Raw genomic sequence first — 19,524 nt, 5'->3', positions numbered from 1 at the left:
TTTTATGTTTTATATTACATTAACAAAACCAACTTCTTTGCCCTGATAAAAGCACTGTAAAGCAAGTAAAACAACACTACATCACCAGAGGCTCTGGCTACTTTTTGCATCGAAGGATTTTGCGCTTCTCGGTGAACATCCTACGACCTAGCACTCAACACTTAGGGCTACTCTCTATGTATCTAAGAGCGGCTTTGCGAAGTCGATTCAATCGAGCTATTGCACTCTATAAGCGTTTGTTTCGGTCCCAAAGAAGGATGCGTTCGTTTCACACATAGCAGGCAGTGCGCATCGTCAGCTTGTGGAGGATCACCGGGCAGCGGCGACAGATGGCGCCACGTTCCCGTCAACAGCGCGCTCCTTGTTCGCCGTGACCAACCAGCGCGCTAGGAGCGACGGGCGATTGTTGGCTGTAAGCAGGAGGGGTGCGCGCTATACTAAATGTGTCTGATATCTTGCGCAGGCGGTCACCCCGTCGCAGTATCTCGCGTTCGAGTTCGGATCCATAAGTAAGGGAACGTCACTGATCAGTGTTCCCTTCTGCGCCATCGACGTGACGATGAAGCATCGCTGGGTCAGCTGGGCGTTCACATGGTTGTTGTAAGCATGCAAACGGCGCTGCCAGCTTTGGCATGAACGAGTTACAAAGAATAGGTAACCATGGAGTGCAAACTTCCGCCACGTCTTCAGATAGGCCGTTTTGATTGGTCGCACTAAGTGTCATCATTGGGAGAGTGAAATGGGAATGGGAAGCTGTGCGAAAATCGAGTTGAGGGAAGCATTTTGTTTGCTTGTATTTTGAAATTTCTTCATTGAATAACTCCCGTCATTATGCATCGATTCTCGTAATTCTTTTTTGAGTCAGCATCTGTGTGACATAAAGAATCCAGCTGATCTGTGACCGGCATCCGTTCAAGCAGTGTTTCGCAGCCCCTTTAATAATGTACACAAGGTCCTGTTGAGTAAGCGAGTTTAGTTTCGTCTGCTCTTCTTATGGGGGTTTAACATCCCAAAGCGGCTCAGGCTATAAGGGCGCCGCAGTGAAGAGCTCTGGAAATTTTGACCGTCTGGAGTACTTTAACGTGCACTGACATCGCACACTACACGAGCCTCTAGAATTTCGCCTCCATCGAAATTCAACCGCCGCAGTCGGGGCCGAACCCGCGTCTTTCGGGTAGTTTCGTCTGGTTTGTGTCTTCTGAGGTTTTTTATAGCACAGATAGTAACAAAAGCGTTGACACAAACAACCAAATTATATTTGTTAAGGCGACAGCCTTTATGGCTTATACTCGCGGTGACCGTCCGTCCGTTACATCTCCACCTAGGTCACGTGACCTTGTGATGTCACCTTAAGATCACATGACATCACGTGACGTGACATGAGCAGCGTGACGTCACCGCTTCCTCTGCCACGCTCGCGCCAGCTGCTCTTCTCCTCTGTCGTGAAATGAATTCAAGCGCGGCAAATTCAAATCAGCGCAATGAGTCGCAAACGGCTTTCGCCTTCCCGCAGTTAAGAGATATCTAAGTGCCTACAACAAATATTTTAACCCAAGACTCTAGTGTCTATTATATCAAACTTCTACTACAGTAATGACAAAGGAGAGCTCAGAAATTGGGCACAAGCTTTTGAACGGGCTAGAGCGAACGCAACTGAAAGAACGCGCTCGTCGAAATTGGGCATTTTTTGCGCTAAGTTCGCAAAGAATAAACAGTGTAGCCTGAGAAGAAATCTGAATAAATAATAATAGGCCACCTTCAAAATGCACCTGTTACAATTAAGGCGATAGCCTTTAATGGCTCATACTCGCGGTGACCGTCCGTTCGTTACATCGTCACCTAGGTCACGTGACCTTGTGATGTCACGTCACGTACAACATATAAAACCCCTCCACTTAAAAAAACGCGATCTAGACCATCATCCTGTAGATGTCAAATCCATCCTATCAAATGCCCCTAACCCGCGGACCTTTGAGGAAATGTATAAAAAAAGGTATATATTACTTGCCCTCCACCAACCCTCATACCATCCACCAAATAATGTTCAAAGTGCCATTTTCTTTCAAGTAACTTTTTAGCATATTTTACGGTGAGACGTGCACGAGATATATTGCATGTTGCACATACCCGTTTTGGTAGCACGGTCACAAAGTTTTTATCTCGGCAGTTCTGCAGCGTACGGTCTACCTGTTCATGCGGCGGCGGAGTTTCCATCGGATCTGCGGACAGCGAAAGAGAGAGGTGTGTATACATATAATCCATCCAACAGGAAGAGACGGAAAGGTCAATCAGTGACAGTGAACTCTGCCAAGCTGCCTTCAGAGCTGCGGTATCATTAACTGACTGGGATAGTTACAGAGCCTGGAGACAGCACATAACAATGATCAAAGAGCGTGCACACGTTGCTGAAAGCATGTATGTGCTCAGTGTCACGTATGTACGTCACAGTCCTGTATTATTTCGGCACTTTTCTACGAGTTGCAGAAAAAAAAAGCTATTCTAACAAGCCTCAACGACTGGGTGGTCTGCCTGGCTACAGAACAGCCCTTCTGCAACAGACGCTCGTAAGCACACCTGCCATCATTAGGGTGGCTGGTACTTAACGCTTATGAAGCTTGCTTTCTCGTCCATTCTTCTTTCGAAAAACAAAACAAAAAAAGAAGCTGTCCAGATGGGAAAATGGGCGAATATACACAGACTACAGATCCCTGTTGTGATTTTGATGAGTGCGAGTGCAACAAAATAAAATGTTGGACAGACATGGCACTACTTTCTAAAAGAAACTGAGGTGGGAAAGCTGCAGCTGACAAGCGGATGTGTTTAAAGCACCGTGGTCATGACTGCGCCTATAGCAAAGGAAGCCTTCGCCTTTGGTCCCCGAATCTCTACGTCCCCTTGATACACGATCATCAATGAAGCCATAAGCATGCTGCTGTTTTTCTCCCATACGCGTCTCGTAGTCGCCTCTTCGCAAGGTTCTTCAAAGGGGCATTGTGGACCATGCGTCTGGAAACTCAAAATGCAGCGGTCCTCGTTTTCACTTATCGCAGCGTCCGTGGAGTCAATTTAACCTTTATGAACGGCGTGTTGAGTGATGCCATTTTTGGTCCATCCTAAGACACCTCGAGGTCATCCAGTGAACCCGCGAGTGGAGCTCTTGCCGAAACGTCGCGGGCGTCGCCTATCCGAGAAAGATGTTTGCCGGTCTAAATTACATAACTATTCTACACTGTGATTATCGAAGTGGTATTATGTCCTTATTAGAGCCACCTGCTGATGTCCCAATTTTACTAATTTAGCAGTAAACCAAGGTGTACTAGATTTCTCTTCCTCTTTTTAACTTTCTCTTTGTCTAGTGCGCCTTTTCACTTCCTTCCCTTCTTTCTTTCCCTGCTTTCTTCCATGATTTGTCTTACGTTCCACATTTCTTTTTGTCTTTCATCGTGGACTTGTTTCTAGTGAGAATATTTTGATGAATTCATATTTCTTTTTTTTCCTGTTTCATCCACAGCCATTTCTTCGACGTCTCAGCTATTAATTTTTTTGCGTTAACAATTCATACTCACGTACCTTTCGCTAAGCACCTTCCGCGTACGCATTCACCGACTTCTGTTACTTGTTGCCACTGCCCGGAAGTTTTCAACTGAAAGAGAAAGAATACGCATAAAATTTCTGCAGCGCAACGCTACTTGTACGCGCAGTGTACATATTCAAAACAAAAGGAAAAGCCATACCTACAAAACTAAGGAATGACAGATTCCGCTGGCAACACGCCGCAGTGGCTCAGTGGTTAGGGCGCCAGGCTACTGATCAGGAGTTCCCGAGATCGAACCTGACCGCGGCGACAGCGTTTCGATGGAGGCGAAACGCAAAGGCGCCCGTGTGCCTGGAGATGCCAGTGCACGTTAAAGATCCCCAGGTGGTCGAAATTATTCCGGAGCCCTCCACTACGGCACCTCTTTCTTCCATTCTTCTTTCACTCCCTCCTTTTCCCTTCTCTTACGGCGCTGTTCATGTGTCCGCCGATTTGTGACACATACTGCGCCATTTCCTTTCTCCAAAACCAATTTTCCAATAATTTCCACTGACAACATTGAAGGTGATAGCGTCGGGACAATGTTGTTACGCTGCCCCTACGCATTTCTGAGTAGGTTTCAATGGTGTTTATCGAGACACTATTTCCTGAATCCTCCTCAATATTCTGAGACACACCCAGACGTTTGGTTTGGTTTATGAGGGTTTAACGTCCCAAAGTTACTCAGGCTAGGAGGGATGCCGTAGTGAAGGGCTGCGGAAATTTCTACCACCTGGGGTTCTTTCACGTGTGCTGACATCGCACAGTACACGGGCCTCCAGAATTTCGCCTCCATCGAAATTCGACCGCCACGGCCGTGATCGAACACGCGTCTTTCGGGTCAGCGGCCGAGCGCCATAACCACTGAACCACCGCGGCGTCAGCATGCAGAAGTCACATAGATGCTTTACCCCCGCTATATATGGCTCCGGAGAGGATATACACAAACTCCTGTACGTGCGTATGTTGACCGCAAGAGCTTTGTTAAAGTGGCGGGAAAACATAAAAATATGCGCGGAAAGCGTTCACATCTTGCGTGACCTGCACCTGCTCATTCTGTTCAAGGGCACGTAAGAGCGGTGTGGCAACTTAGTGTACTGATGTAGAGCGTGTCTTTCACGGGCGGACGTCTTCACTACCGTATTTCGTTTTTATAAGACCCTATCTTGCAAAAGTGTCCTAAGGCATCAAATTTTAATGCAATTATACAAAATATAATCTTCATTCCAAGTTTGTATGCCATGCAATTATTTTTGCCACAAAGCACTCGTTTCGCTTGAAAGACAAGCCTTGTTGCTATTTTCCCCCGAACTCACAGCACATGATGTTCCAAGCTGAATGGGCTTGTATTTCTCACGGCCAGTGCAAAATGCATTGCAAGTCGACTCGACTTTGTGCTGGAACAAATAGAAAGACATAAGTTAGAACTGGTTACGTCAAGAAGTCCTAAGTCGTTCACCAGTGCTTGTTTCGCTTGCAGTTGGTCGGCTGTTGAAACACATATGTGGGCTGCCGATCGCTACACGTTGCAGACGGGAGGTGAATGCATCGAGAACAGAGGACACCGTGAGGTACACATCCCTTAAAGGACGAACGAAATGTAATATCATAGCCTCTCACGGAAAGGGAAAAAAAATTATCTGACTGCCTTTATGATGTATCCTAAAACCTTTAAAAACCACACATGGCTGAAGGTTATTTAGGACCGCGCCAATAACCTTATAATCATTGTGATATTTTGTTTAAACTGACCTGAGCGGGGGCTCAACGGCAAAATAAATGCCTTCCGTTTCCTTAAAACAAAACCTGCAAGTGGAACTCCAAAAAGTGGTGTCAGCGACGCCATCTAAATATTCTTTTAACCTAGTAAGTTTGGCAAGAAAGGCAAACACTCATTGGTCAAGTATTTGGAAAGACAGTTAAATTCTATTCCATATCAAGCAGCGCCATGATGTTGCAAGAAATATGTAAGCAAGTATGCGTACCGCCACACTGCTAACCGCTCTACTGGCGCCGTCATGCGGTCGTGCTAGTTAACCAACCAATGCCCAGATTCCATATAGGCTGTTCATCTTCCCGCTCGAGCGCCTGTTCACGTAGCCTTCTGTGACTAGTAAAGCTCTTCATTAAACACTCTACCGCTTGTCGGTAACAATGTTCATTCCTGTCCTTAACCTCCTTCATTACTCGAATCAATAACTGCATCGTAAACAAAGTGTTTCACAGTAGGCAGTGAACCATAGGTTGCGCAACTGAATAGCCAATGAAATAAAGGAGCAAATATGCACCTATTAATCTATTTTTTTTTAACATTTAGATTATGAACCATCTGATATTCCACGGCATGAGATTGCAGCCCCGAATACAGATTAGGGGTGAAATATTGTTGAAGCACTGTTTTCTATTCCAAAAATTACTAATGGAAACAATATCTGATTTAACCAATGATTATAAAATTTATCTGACAGAGTTTAATCATGTGGTTTTTGTCGGCAAGAAAATTCTTGAACATTTCCTTCCGGCGTGCCTCCACTTATTTAGTCTCATCTTCGAGCACTCAAAACTCCCAGAACTGCGAACAAAAAACTAAAAATGCATTTGAGCGCTTTTGCTGTGAAAAAGATTAGATTCATATTTCTGTATTAGGATTGGTGCCTGCAGCCAAGAAAAAAATGGTACAGGGACAAGGCATTGAAAACTGTACATTTTGATTATAACGCGGAACACATGGAACTCTCGCAAAAAAAAAAATACTTTCCGATTCCAGCTTTAGTTACACACACACCTGATTAACCCCGCTGTAATTTGCCTCCCGAAAACAACTCGGGTGAACTGCTTACTGAAATTCATACTAACCGTATAGTTGACCGACGCCAAAAAGTGGTTGCACCCTTCTTCAGGAACTTGCACCATCAGTATCGGAATGGTGGGAGCTTTGTGAAAAGTGCAAAGTAAAGCAAGTATACTGTAAGGTTCGCATAAACAACGTTACACTGAACTTCCGCCGCTTTTGGCGCAACTTTAGCACTCCACCACATTTCAGTGCACTTTCTTTTTTAGTGTCGCACTGCTCCGGTGTATAAAGTGCCTTTTCTGGAAGACTTCTTAAATTATTTCTATCCCCGAAAGTTTAAAACAGTGCTCAACTTTATTAAGAATAACGAGAATACAAACAATAATATCAAAAATTTGGTTGCAAAAAAAAAGTCGTAGGGGTTTAACGTAGTTAAACTGAGTAGACTTGCGAAAGTATGCGTTCTTTCTTCAATAGGAGGAAACAATTAAAATCCGCCTTAAGCGCCTGACGCGATAGTGCTAGTGGATTAATGCTCATATATACAGAATTAGTCATTCTCTGCTCAACATTCAGAGATCGAACCGGGTCCTCGTACCACTACCAGCGTGGTGGCAGGTGGCTGTTTCTATCACAGCCACCGGTAGGGATTGTGCGAACCATGTTGCTCTTCTGGAGCAACCTCTCGCGACCAATGATTAATTTAACCGCAATCTGCCTCCCATTGGCTACAGCTGGCACGAGCTCCTCCGAACTTACCCGAGTTTCCTCCCATAGCCTGCAGCTGGCGTAACGCTCCTCCGAACTAATCCGAGTTTCCTCCCTTAGGCTGCAGCTGGCGTAACGCTCCTTCGAACTAATCCGAGTTTCCTCCCTTAGGCTGCAGCTGGCGTGACGCTCTTACGAACTTACCAGAGTTTCCTCCCATAGGCTGCAGCTGGCGTGACGCTCCTCTGAACTAATCCGAGTTTCCTCCCTTAGGCTGCAGCTGGCGTGACGCTCCTCCGAACTAAACCGAATTTCCTCCCTTAGGCTGCAGCTGGCGCGACGCTCCTCCGAACTAATCCGAGTTTCCTCCCTTAGGCTGCAGCTGGCGTGACGCTCCTCCGGACTAATCCGAGTTTCCTCCCTTAGGCTGCAGCTGGCGTGACGCTCTTACGAACTTACCAGAGTTTCCTCCCATAGGCTGCAGCTGGCGTGACGCTCCTCTGAACTAATCCGAGTTTCCTTCCTTAGGCTGCAGCTGGCGTGACGCTCCTCCGAACTAAACCGAATTTCCTCCCTTAGGCTGCAGCTAGCGCGACGCTCCTCCGAACTAATCCGAGTTTCCTCCCTTAGGCTGCAGCTGGCGTGACGCTCCTCCGAACTAATCCGAGTTTCCTCCCTTAGGCTGCAGCTGGCGTGACCCTCCTCCGAACTAATCCGAGTTTCCTCCCTTATGCTGCAGCTGGCGTGACGCTCCTCCGAACTAAACCGAGTTTCCTCCCTTAGGCTGCAGCTGGCGCGACGCTCCTCCGAACTAATCCGAGTTTCCTCCCTTAGGTTGCAGCTGGCGTGACGCTCCTCCGAACTAATCCGAGTTTCCTCCCTTAGGCTGCAGCTGGTGTGACGCTCCTCCGAGCTAATCCGAGTTTCCTCCCATAGGCTGCAGCTGGCGTGACGCTCCTCCGAACAAATCCGAGTTTCCTCCCTTAGGCTGCACCTCGCGCGACGCTCCTCCGAGCTTACCCGAGCTTCCTCCCATTGGCTACAGCTGGCGCGACGATCCTCCAAAATTGCCCGAATTTCCTCCCATAGGCTACAGCTGGCACGATACTCCTCCTAACTTACCCGAGTTTCCTCCCATTGGCTACAGCTGGCGCGACGATCCTCCGAACTAACCCGAGCTCACCCCAGTAACCGAGTAAGCTCGGGTTAGTTCGGAGCACAAGAAAAGACAAGATTCTTGCTCGGTATTGTTAGGTCTGGTGTAGTGCTCTCGCGCTACCACGAAAATGCAATGATGGTGCTCAACTAATCTGATATAAGTTGCTCGCTGTTGTTTGTTCGAAACGCAGAAAATAAATGTAGGACATGCGTTACGGTGACTTTCAACATAGATTTGATTAGTAATCATATAAATAAAGGTTAAAAACAGTGATCTAGGAACGCTATTTGTCAAACCTGGGCACTACTACAGCAAGGAATGCATGAAAAAATAGAACACTGTCAATCATGCCCATTCTCATTAAATACACAAAAGCTAAATCTTTAAACAACCAAAAAAAGCATTTACTCACGGGTTATGATACAATGTCCGTGCTTGCAAATTCCATCTACAATAGTGCTGTCAACGCCAGGAACCCTGACTCTCCTCTCATATTTGAGCTACAAGCGAAATTGGCAAGAAACACGGTTAGATAATCCCGAAGCATGCAGATGAATTTGTCAAAAAAAGGTGCGATCGACAAATAACTAACAGATAAAACTAGTACAAAATTGGCTCTATCCAGCCCTTCTGCGCTTGACGTGGCCATGCTGACCTCCTTTTGTGCAGAGTGTCCCAGCTCTCAAGTAGCCTCAAATATCAAGCATTTGGTGGGTTTAAGAGACGTTGGCCCTCCCATACTCCCAATGTTGGCGCTCGTTTTCAGTTTGAAAACATTGCAAAGGGGAAAAAGAAAGCATAGACGACTTCTTACCCAGCACCGCGTACCGTCCCGAACTTTTGCTTTTTTGCCGTTCTCGCAATGAATCCTGCAGTTCTCCACCAAGTTCTGTAATAGACATACAAACGCAGTTAATGCAGTCAAATGTTGCAGGCACACTGTGAGAGTGAACGTCTGCTGACTGCAACCAAAGCTACAAACTTCGATTTTCGCAAACAGTACGGTCAACGAAATATGTGGTAACGTCAGGTCCGCCTCGTTAATGACTGAAATGAATACGCTGATGGCTCTAGCGCCGCTCTGGTTAGTAGACGGTAGGGAAACAAATTTAGGGCCTATTTTTTCTGGTCCTTTGTAGGCCTAAAGTTCTTTTCTAGCGCCATCTTTATGCAATACGCAGGGCTAAGTTCTCGATGTCATTGTCCTGCATGAGTTAAAATATAATTGCTTAAAACGGATGCTTGGGCGAGTTGGTCATTTCAAAACAGAACAGCGCGCGCTTTGATGGGGACTACGAGGAAGACACGACACAGGCGAGCGCTGACTTGCAACTGATGTTTATTGCTTGGAACGACGCATATATACAGTTCCAACAGAAAGAAGAAAACACACAACCATTCATAGGTACAAGTCATTCAAACATGCTGCACTGAACAAGGACGATCAATAAGATCATCCCCCCCCCCCTCCCCCGCTAGAAATGCCAGTTCTTTGGAACCCCTCTTTATCGATTGCTTTCAAAGAACTGGCATTTTTAGCGGGGGGGAAATGATGATCTTAGTTATCGTCCTTGTTCAGTGCAGCATGTTTGAATGACTTGTACCTATGAATGGTTGTGTGTTTTCTTCTTTTTGTTGGAACTGTATATATGCCTCGTTCCAAGCAATAAACATCAGTTGCAAGTCAGCGCTCGTCTGTGTCGTGTCTTCCTCGTAGTTCCTGTCAAAGCGCGCGCTGTTCTGTTTTAAAATATAACTGCGCTATAGGACCGCAAGGGTGGGAAAGCGCATGTATACGTTTTGCTACTTACGAGTCCATTCCTTCTCACGTACTTTGCCTGGCAAGGATGACGCCATGGTCTCCAATCTGGAAGGCCACATTGCACTTTACTTACTTCGTGTGGTCCACTCAAAAACAGAGCGTAAGTCTTGTTGATTGTTTTCGCAACAACAAAATGTTCGTCAAAGATAAAACGTTAGGTGTATTTAATTCATCATCCGATCAGGCATCAAAATGCATAGCAGCTTGAACGGGAAAAACATTGGGAAGGAAGGCCCAGAGATTCTTCAATTACAGCGTTAGTTGTTCTTGGACGCGCATTTGGCGGGCATCTCTTATTTTCGGCGGTACGGACGGGTGCGGTGGTGCTGCTAGTAGCTTCAGCGTTGCTATTGTGGAATTGTGGAAGTTACAGAAGAAAGGTAGTTGGCAGCATCAGTTCTTCGCTTCGCGGCGAGCCGAAGCTGTGTCTCCCTGTGGGAAATCTACTATTATAAGCGGAACTACTTACTCATCACGTCATCACAACTTCAGTCGGCGTAAAGTCTCGCTATTATGTAATTTCTCCTCCCCTGAGTGTTTTCCTACGCGTACGCGTGTTCAGAAACATCTTTCCAAATTTAATTTCCCTCTTTTTGGAGGTGGTCCAACTTTAGGGGGCGGAACAACTATAACGGGTGGGCCAACTTTAAAGGGTGGGCCAAGTTCAAATCTTGGGCGACTACCCGCCACCTGATATAATGAGCAGGTTGCTGACAATCCGGTGGGCAGGTTGCGATGACGTCACGTGACCTCTTTAGACCAATCAGGGAATTTCCTTATAACCGGAAACTGTGTGACGACAGCCTAAAGGCTAAAGCATTAAAAAGCGAGGACTATGTACTGCCAAAGCGTTCACTCTTCGACATACTGCTGAAGTACAGTTTTTCCCCATACCTGCACTGACACAACTGCCGTTGCGACACACTCCGGATCTCTTGAGGTAGTGGCCGTCACCGCTTCCTTTCACGAGCTGGGAACAAAATCACGCGAGATGTGTCAGATGGCATTTATGTCAATGGAGGCGCAATATCCGACCGGGTCAGACACTTACATTGCACAACCTTCCATCGTTCAGTATAGCGTCAACCCAGGCTCCCGTTTTCAAGTCAAAACAGCGCCCAGCGCATTGCGTTGCTACCTCAAGCTAAGAAGCAAGAAAAAAGAACTTGATCAGTTGCTATTTTTTTCTCCTAGTTTGAATCAACGTGCGGCCGATTTTAAATCAATGTTTAGTTGAAAACGCACACCTTCTGTGTTTCTACCCTATTACTAAAACATGCAACATTCTTATATTTTTGTATTCCGTAATGCTGCTTTATTTTTGCCGCAGCCAGGAGAAACTGTCCACAGAAAAAAACTATTTCGCAAGAACTAGTGTATTAACAGAGGCGTCTGTTAGTATACGAAGCTATGGAAGCTATTTCTTTTTTCTCATCGCGTTGGACTCGGTACCTTTTTGATTTCTTTCCTTTTTTATTGGCATCTGCTGTGCGTAGAGCGCAAATTAGCGCGTGGGTTTCGTTTCCACTTACCCACAAGCAAGTGGTAGTTCCTTTAAAAATCAGAATTTTTCAATACTCATTGTAAGCTTTCATTTTCCATCACGCGAGAATCAGCATCGTTTTTCATGCAAGAGACAAGTGTGCAACTGATGAGCCGACGCAGAGACAGGAAATCGATTACCTTGCTGTTCAACGAAGATGTGGGGACCTTGCAGTGGTACCGATACGGATCGTACGCTAGAAAAATAATTCCCAAAAGTTATGTAAGTTCTTAGTCAAACGGCGCTCAGCTCGTGCTCTGGGTTCCTCAAAATAAGCCACCTATCAAATTTATCCGAACTACAAGTCAGGTATGTTCGCGATAAGTTCCAAGAAAAATAAAGAAAGAGAAACATGTTTGTAATAGCTTCCGCGCACAGTGCAGTGTTCAAGCTCGTGAAGTTTCTGTCGTTCAAAAGGTTATTCAACTGTTTGTTGTACAGAAATTGCCGTTATCACAAGCGTTATTGCCACGATATATTTAATTCACTTCAAGGCAGCTGTAGGGCATGTTATACTGCAGGCAAGGTTCCGAAAAAATAAATAGGTTCGAAAAAAGAGAATGAGAACACATCGTTTCAAGCGTGCTCATCTTTAACAACAATATATCTTGGCTAACCTGCGCACCTTAATACTCTGAACTGTCTGTCTCGTCTCAACTTTACCTCCCAGGCAGAGAAAGTGCGTAGTTCCGTTTTAGGAGGATTGAAGCCGTACATTGTAATGTTCCATTCTGATGTCGCTTTATTTCGCCCTCTGTCATTGGTCGCCGGTCACCGCTCCAGGTGGTGTTGCCCGTGGGAGATTACGTCCTGTTGGTCGATGCAGATACGCGCCCACGATACCCATGACAATGACGATTTCTGAATAACATTATTTTTCGCACGCTCCCCTGGGGGCGCCACATCTCGTCAGTGAAAAACGCGGATTGGTGTAGTATGCTCCCTGCTACACGTTTGAACCGGATGCGGCGGCACTAAAAGGTGGCTAGCGCAGGCTCCGCGCGCAGACCATATGAGCCTGCTCTTACAAAAATTTCTATGGATAGTCTATAGACTGTCGAGACTTCTGTCTAAAACTCTATAGACTGTCTACAGAAAATCTTAGGAACAGTCTATAGGCAATACAAATCCCAAAGACAGTCTATAGACAATCTATAGATTTATGGCCATACATTTTAGTAGACTTTTGTCTATAGACAGTCTGTAGACTATGAATATAGAAAAAGAAATATCGATAGAAAGGCAATAGATTTTATATGTAGTCTATAGACTGCCTAGAGACCATTATTATAAAAGTGTGATCGGTCGCTTGCTTTCCCATCTTCTGTTGCTTCTCCACGTGTCACATCGCGACTAAATGAAATGAAATGAATTATCACAATATACGGCCCCTGGTCATTGTTCAGCATAAAGTGAGACGAGATTGCATATCGTTTATCACTTACCAGGCGGAGGCGTGGTTGTCACGTGGTAAATGGTTTTGTTCTCTCTGGTGCAGCTCCCGCTTCGACAGATGCCCACTTCTATATCTTTACCGCCAGTGCTTGCTCTCTCTGAAATCTGGATAGTTATATAACCAATGATTGTCATACTGACGTATTTGCCATAGTTCGTTTTTTACCCGAAGTGCTAGTTAAGCATTAGCCTAGCAGTCTCATATTTGAGTCATTATTCCAATGACGTTAGTACTCTAAAGTGGCCCAAATTTATTCACACCTCCAACGTATTTTCAATGAGCGCCAACAGGACACGGGACATAAACCTATCGCTAGACGCCAATTGCTTCAACGGCGTGATACCGATACGGTGATACCGATCGTATCTGCTGCGACGTTTTTTGCTACGCTGGGCAAAAATATGTTTGCGATCACTCGAGAAAATGGTAAATGTAATCATAATGCTTTCAGTTTTTGAATTTATTTCGCCGTCATTGTTGTCTTCACTACTTGTATTACTTAGGCACCTTCATGCCGCTATATAATGCGAGTAAAAATCTTTAGGATTAGTTAGTAAATAAATAAATAATTATGGTGATGTCAGAAATACTTTCCTGCTCGAACTAGGGGCTGTTAGTAAACGTAGCCTTAAGATTACAGACTGAAAAATGCTAAATGTGCGTGCCGATACTACAGCTGTCTAATCAGACACGTGTAACAAAACAGGAGCGACAGTGCAATCCTGAAACAAACGTTGAAGACAAGTCCTGATATTTATGTGCCTGCAGTGTATACGGCGCTTCGTTTAAAGCCCAGTTGTAGCAACGCCTATGCTTTCTATGTCAGGCTCCTAGACATATTACTTCCCTAGAACAAATTAGTTCCATTTCTGGTAACTTCGTTTGCCATTTCATTCAAGCCGACGTGGATAGAGGCTCTAATTTTATATTATAACCTTCTTATCAGTCCGCCATAGAACTTCAACCTTTTTATTTTTTCAAACATGGAGGTATCCTTACCCGGCACCGTGTTCCGTCCTTCACCCACGATCTCCTATTCCTGGAATTACTGGGCGCTGGCTGTCTCTCGAAGAAGCCGGAGCCTGCGAGAATGTTTGGCGGACCGCATATTGCCTCCGCGTGCGTTGTTCAAGGCTCGTGTTATCGCGTTACCGTTTGCGGTGTAGACCACGAAGCCCTCGGCGTCATAATCAGTCATGTCTTCTTCGCAGGTGCACTTGTCCACCATCGACAGCTTTGGAGAGAAAAGAGGAGGCAAGGAAGGGGACGGAATGAGGTGTAACGTTTGGTGGGCACCTTGTAATGGCAGCAGTAGCGGAGATTGCGACAGCTGTTCAAAATTCGGTCGAGCCGAAGTCAAGTTTTTGCATGTAGAAGACCTTCTTGCTTCCCAAGAAAGATTTTTCATCTCCGTTTTATTTTCGTTCTGAAGGTGGTGTCGTATAAGGTCAGATCCGTTTGGCCAAAACTACAAGAAAAATGAATGCTATAAATTCCAGGAGGGATTTTCAGGGGTAAGACTGTACAACGCGTGTACAGTGTACTGCTGTTACCGCTATTGTGCCTACAATAAGGCGTACTACGCATCTTGACTAAATAAAAATAATGTTGTTCTCGTACCCTAAACAATACCCTTATGTTTCCTGCCAGAAATAAGCAACGAAAGTACATAGGAAGCAAAAGGTAGAACAATAGAGACAAAAGCAGGCAAACAGCTACAGTTACGTGAAACCCTGCTGCATACTTTCAGTTTTACAAGGACTGGTTCGAGGAAACCTTCACTGCTCGCTTCTTCCTAATGGCACGATGACTTAGCTTCAGGGCTGTGCTCTCCAGAAACAAATATTTAAATGAGCTGTTCCCTCGTTATTAAGAATGCCTTAACTGATGAGGACAGTGTTTTTTCGCTTTCAGACGACTTTAGGTCGAAAAAAAAAATTGTTCGTGCATAGTCCCAACCGGCATTAAAGTTTTCTTTCTTGCTTCTGTAAGAGCAGTCATGACATTATATCTAATAACTCTGCGTGCATGTTGTATAGGAGGTTGCAAACGCACTTACCACATCAAATATTGTAAGGGACTTATTAATGCGTGAATATTAGAAGGGTCTGTGCAAACTACAGTAGAGACGCCGTCACGCGTTACGCGTAACCTCAGGACGTCATCATAACTTTCCTCCGGATTGTGAGCAATCTGCCCACCGTGGCAGCTGGCAGCTAAATTAATGATTTGCCGCGAGAGGTTACACGGTAAGAGCAACCTGGGTCTCACCAGCCCCATCGGTGGCTGCGCTCGAAACAGCCACCTGCCGGGGCAGTGGCGCATCGCTTAACCGGTGCACCACAGCGCCAGGAGGGGTATGAGGACTCCCAGGGATCTGTCAAGGACCACTTCCGCATATTTGGGCATTAACCTTTTAAAGTTATCGTGTCATACAAAATCAGCAGCAACAAACATTGCTAACGCATTCAAACTATCCACCAAGGATCGCCTAAAAGACTTTTTTTAAGCGAAAAGCTTCTCTACGCCAGCTTTTCGAGCCGTCAGCGGTGCCGCAACTTTGACCTTGAATGTAGCTAGAGGTCAGCGGGGCCACAAGTTTGACCTTGAATGTAGCTAGAGGTCAAACCATGAGCTTAACTGGTGGTAATCAGGTTCGACGCACGACGTCAGCTACAGCAGCCAGCCAGTGGCTGTTATACCAACTATCTCGACTTTGACCTTTGACTTTGACCCCCGGTCAAGCGGGAAAGCGTCTGCCGGCTTCGCATGCGCAGGTCATGAATGTGGGTTCTGCATAAAACGCCGGTGCACTTTCATGCGTTCAGCCTAACGCTAGCTGCGTTCGATGCGACGCCTGCCGTGGAAACCAGCAGTAGCTCGACCACAAACGTAGCCATGGAGATGCAACTTTTCGCTTTCGACCAGGGTTAACCAGATTTTTTTTTCCGAACTCACTATTTTGCGAAATCGCCTAAATTGTCATGCGCCATTTCCAGCCGTCGGGGTTTCGGCGCCCATCACAGCGACTCTCTGTGCAAGCGAAGACGCTGAAAGGGAGGAGGAGACGTTGCACCCAAGAGAAGCCTAACCGTACATTTTCTTCCACAAGCTGTATGTTTAGCCTGTTCCTAACACACTGCCTTTTACGCGTACCATGAGCATGGACTAGAGAAGGGGACACATGGCTCATATCCCTTTATTTTGTGTTTCTTTGTGGTTCGCTGCAGAGAACAGTGGAATCAGTTTCCTTTGAGCTTAGAATATGACAAGTCACCATGTCTGTTTTGTTTTTTTTTCACCACCGATAATATTCATTCTGCCTAGCCACAGCAGACCGCAGTCAACTCTTCGATTAAAATATGCGTCGTTACCTTAAGAAATTAGTGACTTAATATAAATTAGTATACGCGTTTCTATGAATCACTTCCTTGTCAGTACTTGTAGTGCTTAGTACTAGCTAAACGGAAACGAAAAATGTTTAATTGTGGATAGTTAGGCATAAACTTTATTCCGGGGAATCAAGGAAGTAAATACCAAGAACTATAAGTCTCTTCATCCAGTGAACAGAGCTCGTTGCTCATGTTTAAACCGGAAATGACTCGCTGCTTGCCCTGCCAAAGATGTCCCTGAATATATCAGCGCGAGTTCTGCAGAATGGTGTTATCAATTTCAGCATTTATTATTCACAGAAAGAAACTCCATGAGCTGACCATCAGCAGAGCAAGGAAAAAACAGCGCGATAAAACACGGACATATAAATAAACGACACACATAGCGCTCGTGTGCTTCGTTTCTTTGTGTCCGCGTTTAATTGCACTGTTTTTTTTCTTTTAAATGCATTACCAACTAGCCCGGAACCTTGCTCTTCTGGAACATCAGCAGAGCGCATCAGAAGATCTTATTTGTTATTTTTCTGCACATTTTTTTTTCCTTTTCTTCGCTTCCAGGTCGACTGCACACTAAATCACCGACTCCCTGGTAAGGCACATTGTTCTAAAGAAAGACAAAAAAATACCCGCGCTTACGTTAACGCCAACGTCAACTGAATGAGTAGTACAGGGTGCATCGGCGACTCCTGAACTTCCTGAAGCTGTTGCGGTACCGGTCGTTGCTGCGGTTACTGCGTCATTGTGTTCATCCGCCAGCAGAATGTTCAGGCAGAGTGCTGAAAAATTAAGAAAAAAAATGGTTCAGCCACGGCCCAGCACGTAACCACCGTTTCTATCCTAGTATAAAACAGAGCCCCCAACAGAACAACACAGCAAAGTTTCTATGGGGAGCGCCTGTGGTATGCTACAGCGCCCTCCAAACACTGTTAGGTAGGCACAGCTTATCCCAACATCAGATACTAATATTAGCCTTGCCCCAAGAGTTGGTAGCATGCGCCATTTTCTACGCGTCGTTCTGCTACCGTTCAAACAACTTCACTTCTTGGCGAGCTGGACTTCGATGACCACAACTCAACTAGTTCATTTTGGGTGGAAAAGCTCAAACGGACGAAAGACAGAAAAAGAACAAGGAACACACAGACGCCAAACTTTATCAACTAGTCCAATTGTCCATCCCACAAAAAGTGGGGCGCACCATTCGCAACATCGAACACTAGCTACCAGAGAGGCAACCATGGCCATCACTTTGGCAGGGACGTCTATGACAACCACCACCATCGCGAACAAAGGCCTTGGTTCGGAAGCGAGTCTTTCGATTAGCCTTTCTCTCTTCAGACATGCTACGATGGTAAGCAATACAGACAGGAAAATACAGGGGGGAGGGAGAAAAAAACTCTATTTTCCGCAGGTAGATGTGTGGTGGTAGTAGTGATGAAGGAACTCGAGGATACGCGCTGCAGTGCCCATAAAGATGACCTAGATTAGGTTTAGGTTAGGTTTATGGAGGTTTAACGTCCCAAAGCGACTCAGGCTATGAGAGACGCCGTAGTGAAGGGCTCCGGAAATTTCGACCGCCTGGGGTTCTTTAACGTGCACTGACATCGCACAGTACACGGGCCTCTAGAATTTTGCCTCCATCGAAATTCGACCGCCGCGGCCGGGATCGAACCCGCGTCTTTCGGGCCGGCAGCCGAGCGCCGTAACCACTCAGCCACCGCGGCGGCTAAAGATGAACTAGAGCATGCGCATTGATGCCTAAAAAAGGTAAATACAAGGTGTAGAAGTCATGAGTGAGCATGTCGGTATAACATGATACGAGCATCTTGAAACTTGTTAAAACTGGCACTGTGAAGTGCTTATGGTACAGATGCCACTGACAGTGTTAAATGCGACTGTAATCAGAAGAGATGTGCGATTACACGTTTTTCTCCGCAGCTTCTGTGTGTATAATTCCTTATGCGTTATTTTTTTATGTACAGCAGCTGCTAGTTAGAGGGATTTTGGCAACGTCTGCATTGCGTGGCTAAAAGAAATGCAACGACAACCAAGTTACCTTAGCAGCTATGGCTTTCACATATCAAACGCGATGTTGTAGGATCAATAGCAGGCCTCATTTTTATCGAGGCGAAATAAAAAAAAACAACTATAACAACGGTACTTTATTCATCAGCGTGAACTCGAATCGACACCGAACCATTGTCAGCCATTCGTCTTTCAGGGCGGGTAAAGGCACCAGCAGCATGCATGCATGATGAATCTGTTTCAGTTGAGCACAAAAAAAAAACAGTTCATTAAAATTAGATTTGCTTAACTGAGACCATCTAACATAAGCCAGGTTCTTACATTAATGTCTTAAACAGTCGCCTACTTTGATTAAATACTCAGCTGAGTAATTCATGTAGCGTAGCATATCTGCACAACTGCAAACGCCTCTGCCGTGATTTCAGAATACTTAATTTTAAAATTCAAAATTATTTATTTACTCTTGAAACCACGATTAAGATCCGCCAAACACTGTCTGGACCCTTAGTTGTGACCTATAGTAATGAGTCTAAAAATCAAATACAATAACGCAAATACCTCACTGGGTGTTATTATGCCAGATACAAAATGTCAATTTGGAAGAGCGGGGCAAGGTAAACTTCAACTCATATGTAAAAGGAAGTCAACATCACTATGAACAGTTGCACAAATTCAAGAAAATTCGTGCATATTCAGTTTTACTGCAGAACCGCATGCACACAGTAGGTCGTCATCATCATCAGCCTGAATACGCCCACTGCAGGGCAAAGGCCTCTCCCAGGTCTCTCCATTAACACTCTTTGATAGCTGCGGCCACCGAATTCCCGCGCAAGGGCTACTTCCCACCATACCCGAAATTTTATGCGTAATACCTGCGAGTTAAAGTACAACACAGTAAAGTACTGCAAGCTTGACGCTTCTTACCATGAAGCACGAATAGTGTAGCGAAAAGGGGTGCGCAAAGAGTCGACAGACTAGATTGCGTCATGACGGTTGTCCACAGGGTTGTGCGTACGAAGGCCACCTTCTGCTGCTAAGCGCGAAGAAAAACCCA

At 45.5% G+C, this 19,524-nt stretch overlaps 1 protein-coding gene across 1 annotated transcript in view; it reads right to left on the bottom strand.

Moving 5' to 3' along the window:
• LOC144119598 (uncharacterized) overlaps positions 1–19,524 on the bottom strand; it is a 32,616-nt gene extending 13,092 nt beyond the window's left edge. The window contains exons 1-15 of the mRNA XM_077652174.1: positions 19,395–19,524; positions 17,085–17,224; positions 14,209–14,290; positions 14,056–14,138; positions 13,046–13,160; positions 11,741–11,796; positions 11,109–11,201; positions 10,952–11,027; positions 10,047–10,102; positions 9,050–9,124; positions 8,648–8,735; positions 6,431–6,507; positions 4,891–4,971; positions 3,571–3,643; positions 2,128–2,219 (exon numbers count right to left, since the gene is read on the bottom strand). Of these exons, the coding sequence (XP_077508300.1) occupies positions 2,128–2,219; positions 3,571–3,643; positions 4,891–4,971; positions 6,431–6,507; positions 8,648–8,735; positions 9,050–9,124; positions 10,047–10,102; positions 10,952–11,027; positions 11,109–11,201; positions 11,741–11,796; positions 13,046–13,160; positions 14,056–14,138; positions 14,209–14,290; positions 17,085–17,224; positions 19,395–19,458 (1,251 nt within the window). The 5' untranslated portion in view covers positions 19,459–19,524. The remainder of the gene's footprint in view (positions 1–2,127; positions 2,220–3,570; positions 3,644–4,890; positions 4,972–6,430; positions 6,508–8,647; positions 8,736–9,049; positions 9,125–10,046; positions 10,103–10,951; positions 11,028–11,108; positions 11,202–11,740; positions 11,797–13,045; positions 13,161–14,055; positions 14,139–14,208; positions 14,291–17,084; positions 17,225–19,394) is intronic.

The sequence above is a fragment of the Amblyomma americanum genome, chromosome 2 (assembly GCF_052857255.1).
Source record: "Amblyomma americanum isolate KBUSLIRL-KWMA chromosome 2, ASM5285725v1, whole genome shotgun sequence".
Lineage (NCBI taxonomy): Eukaryota > Metazoa > Arthropoda > Arachnida > Ixodida > Ixodidae > Amblyomma > Amblyomma americanum.
The sequence above is the reverse complement of the archived record's forward strand: the minus strand, read 5'-3'. Positions and strand labels throughout refer to the sequence as shown.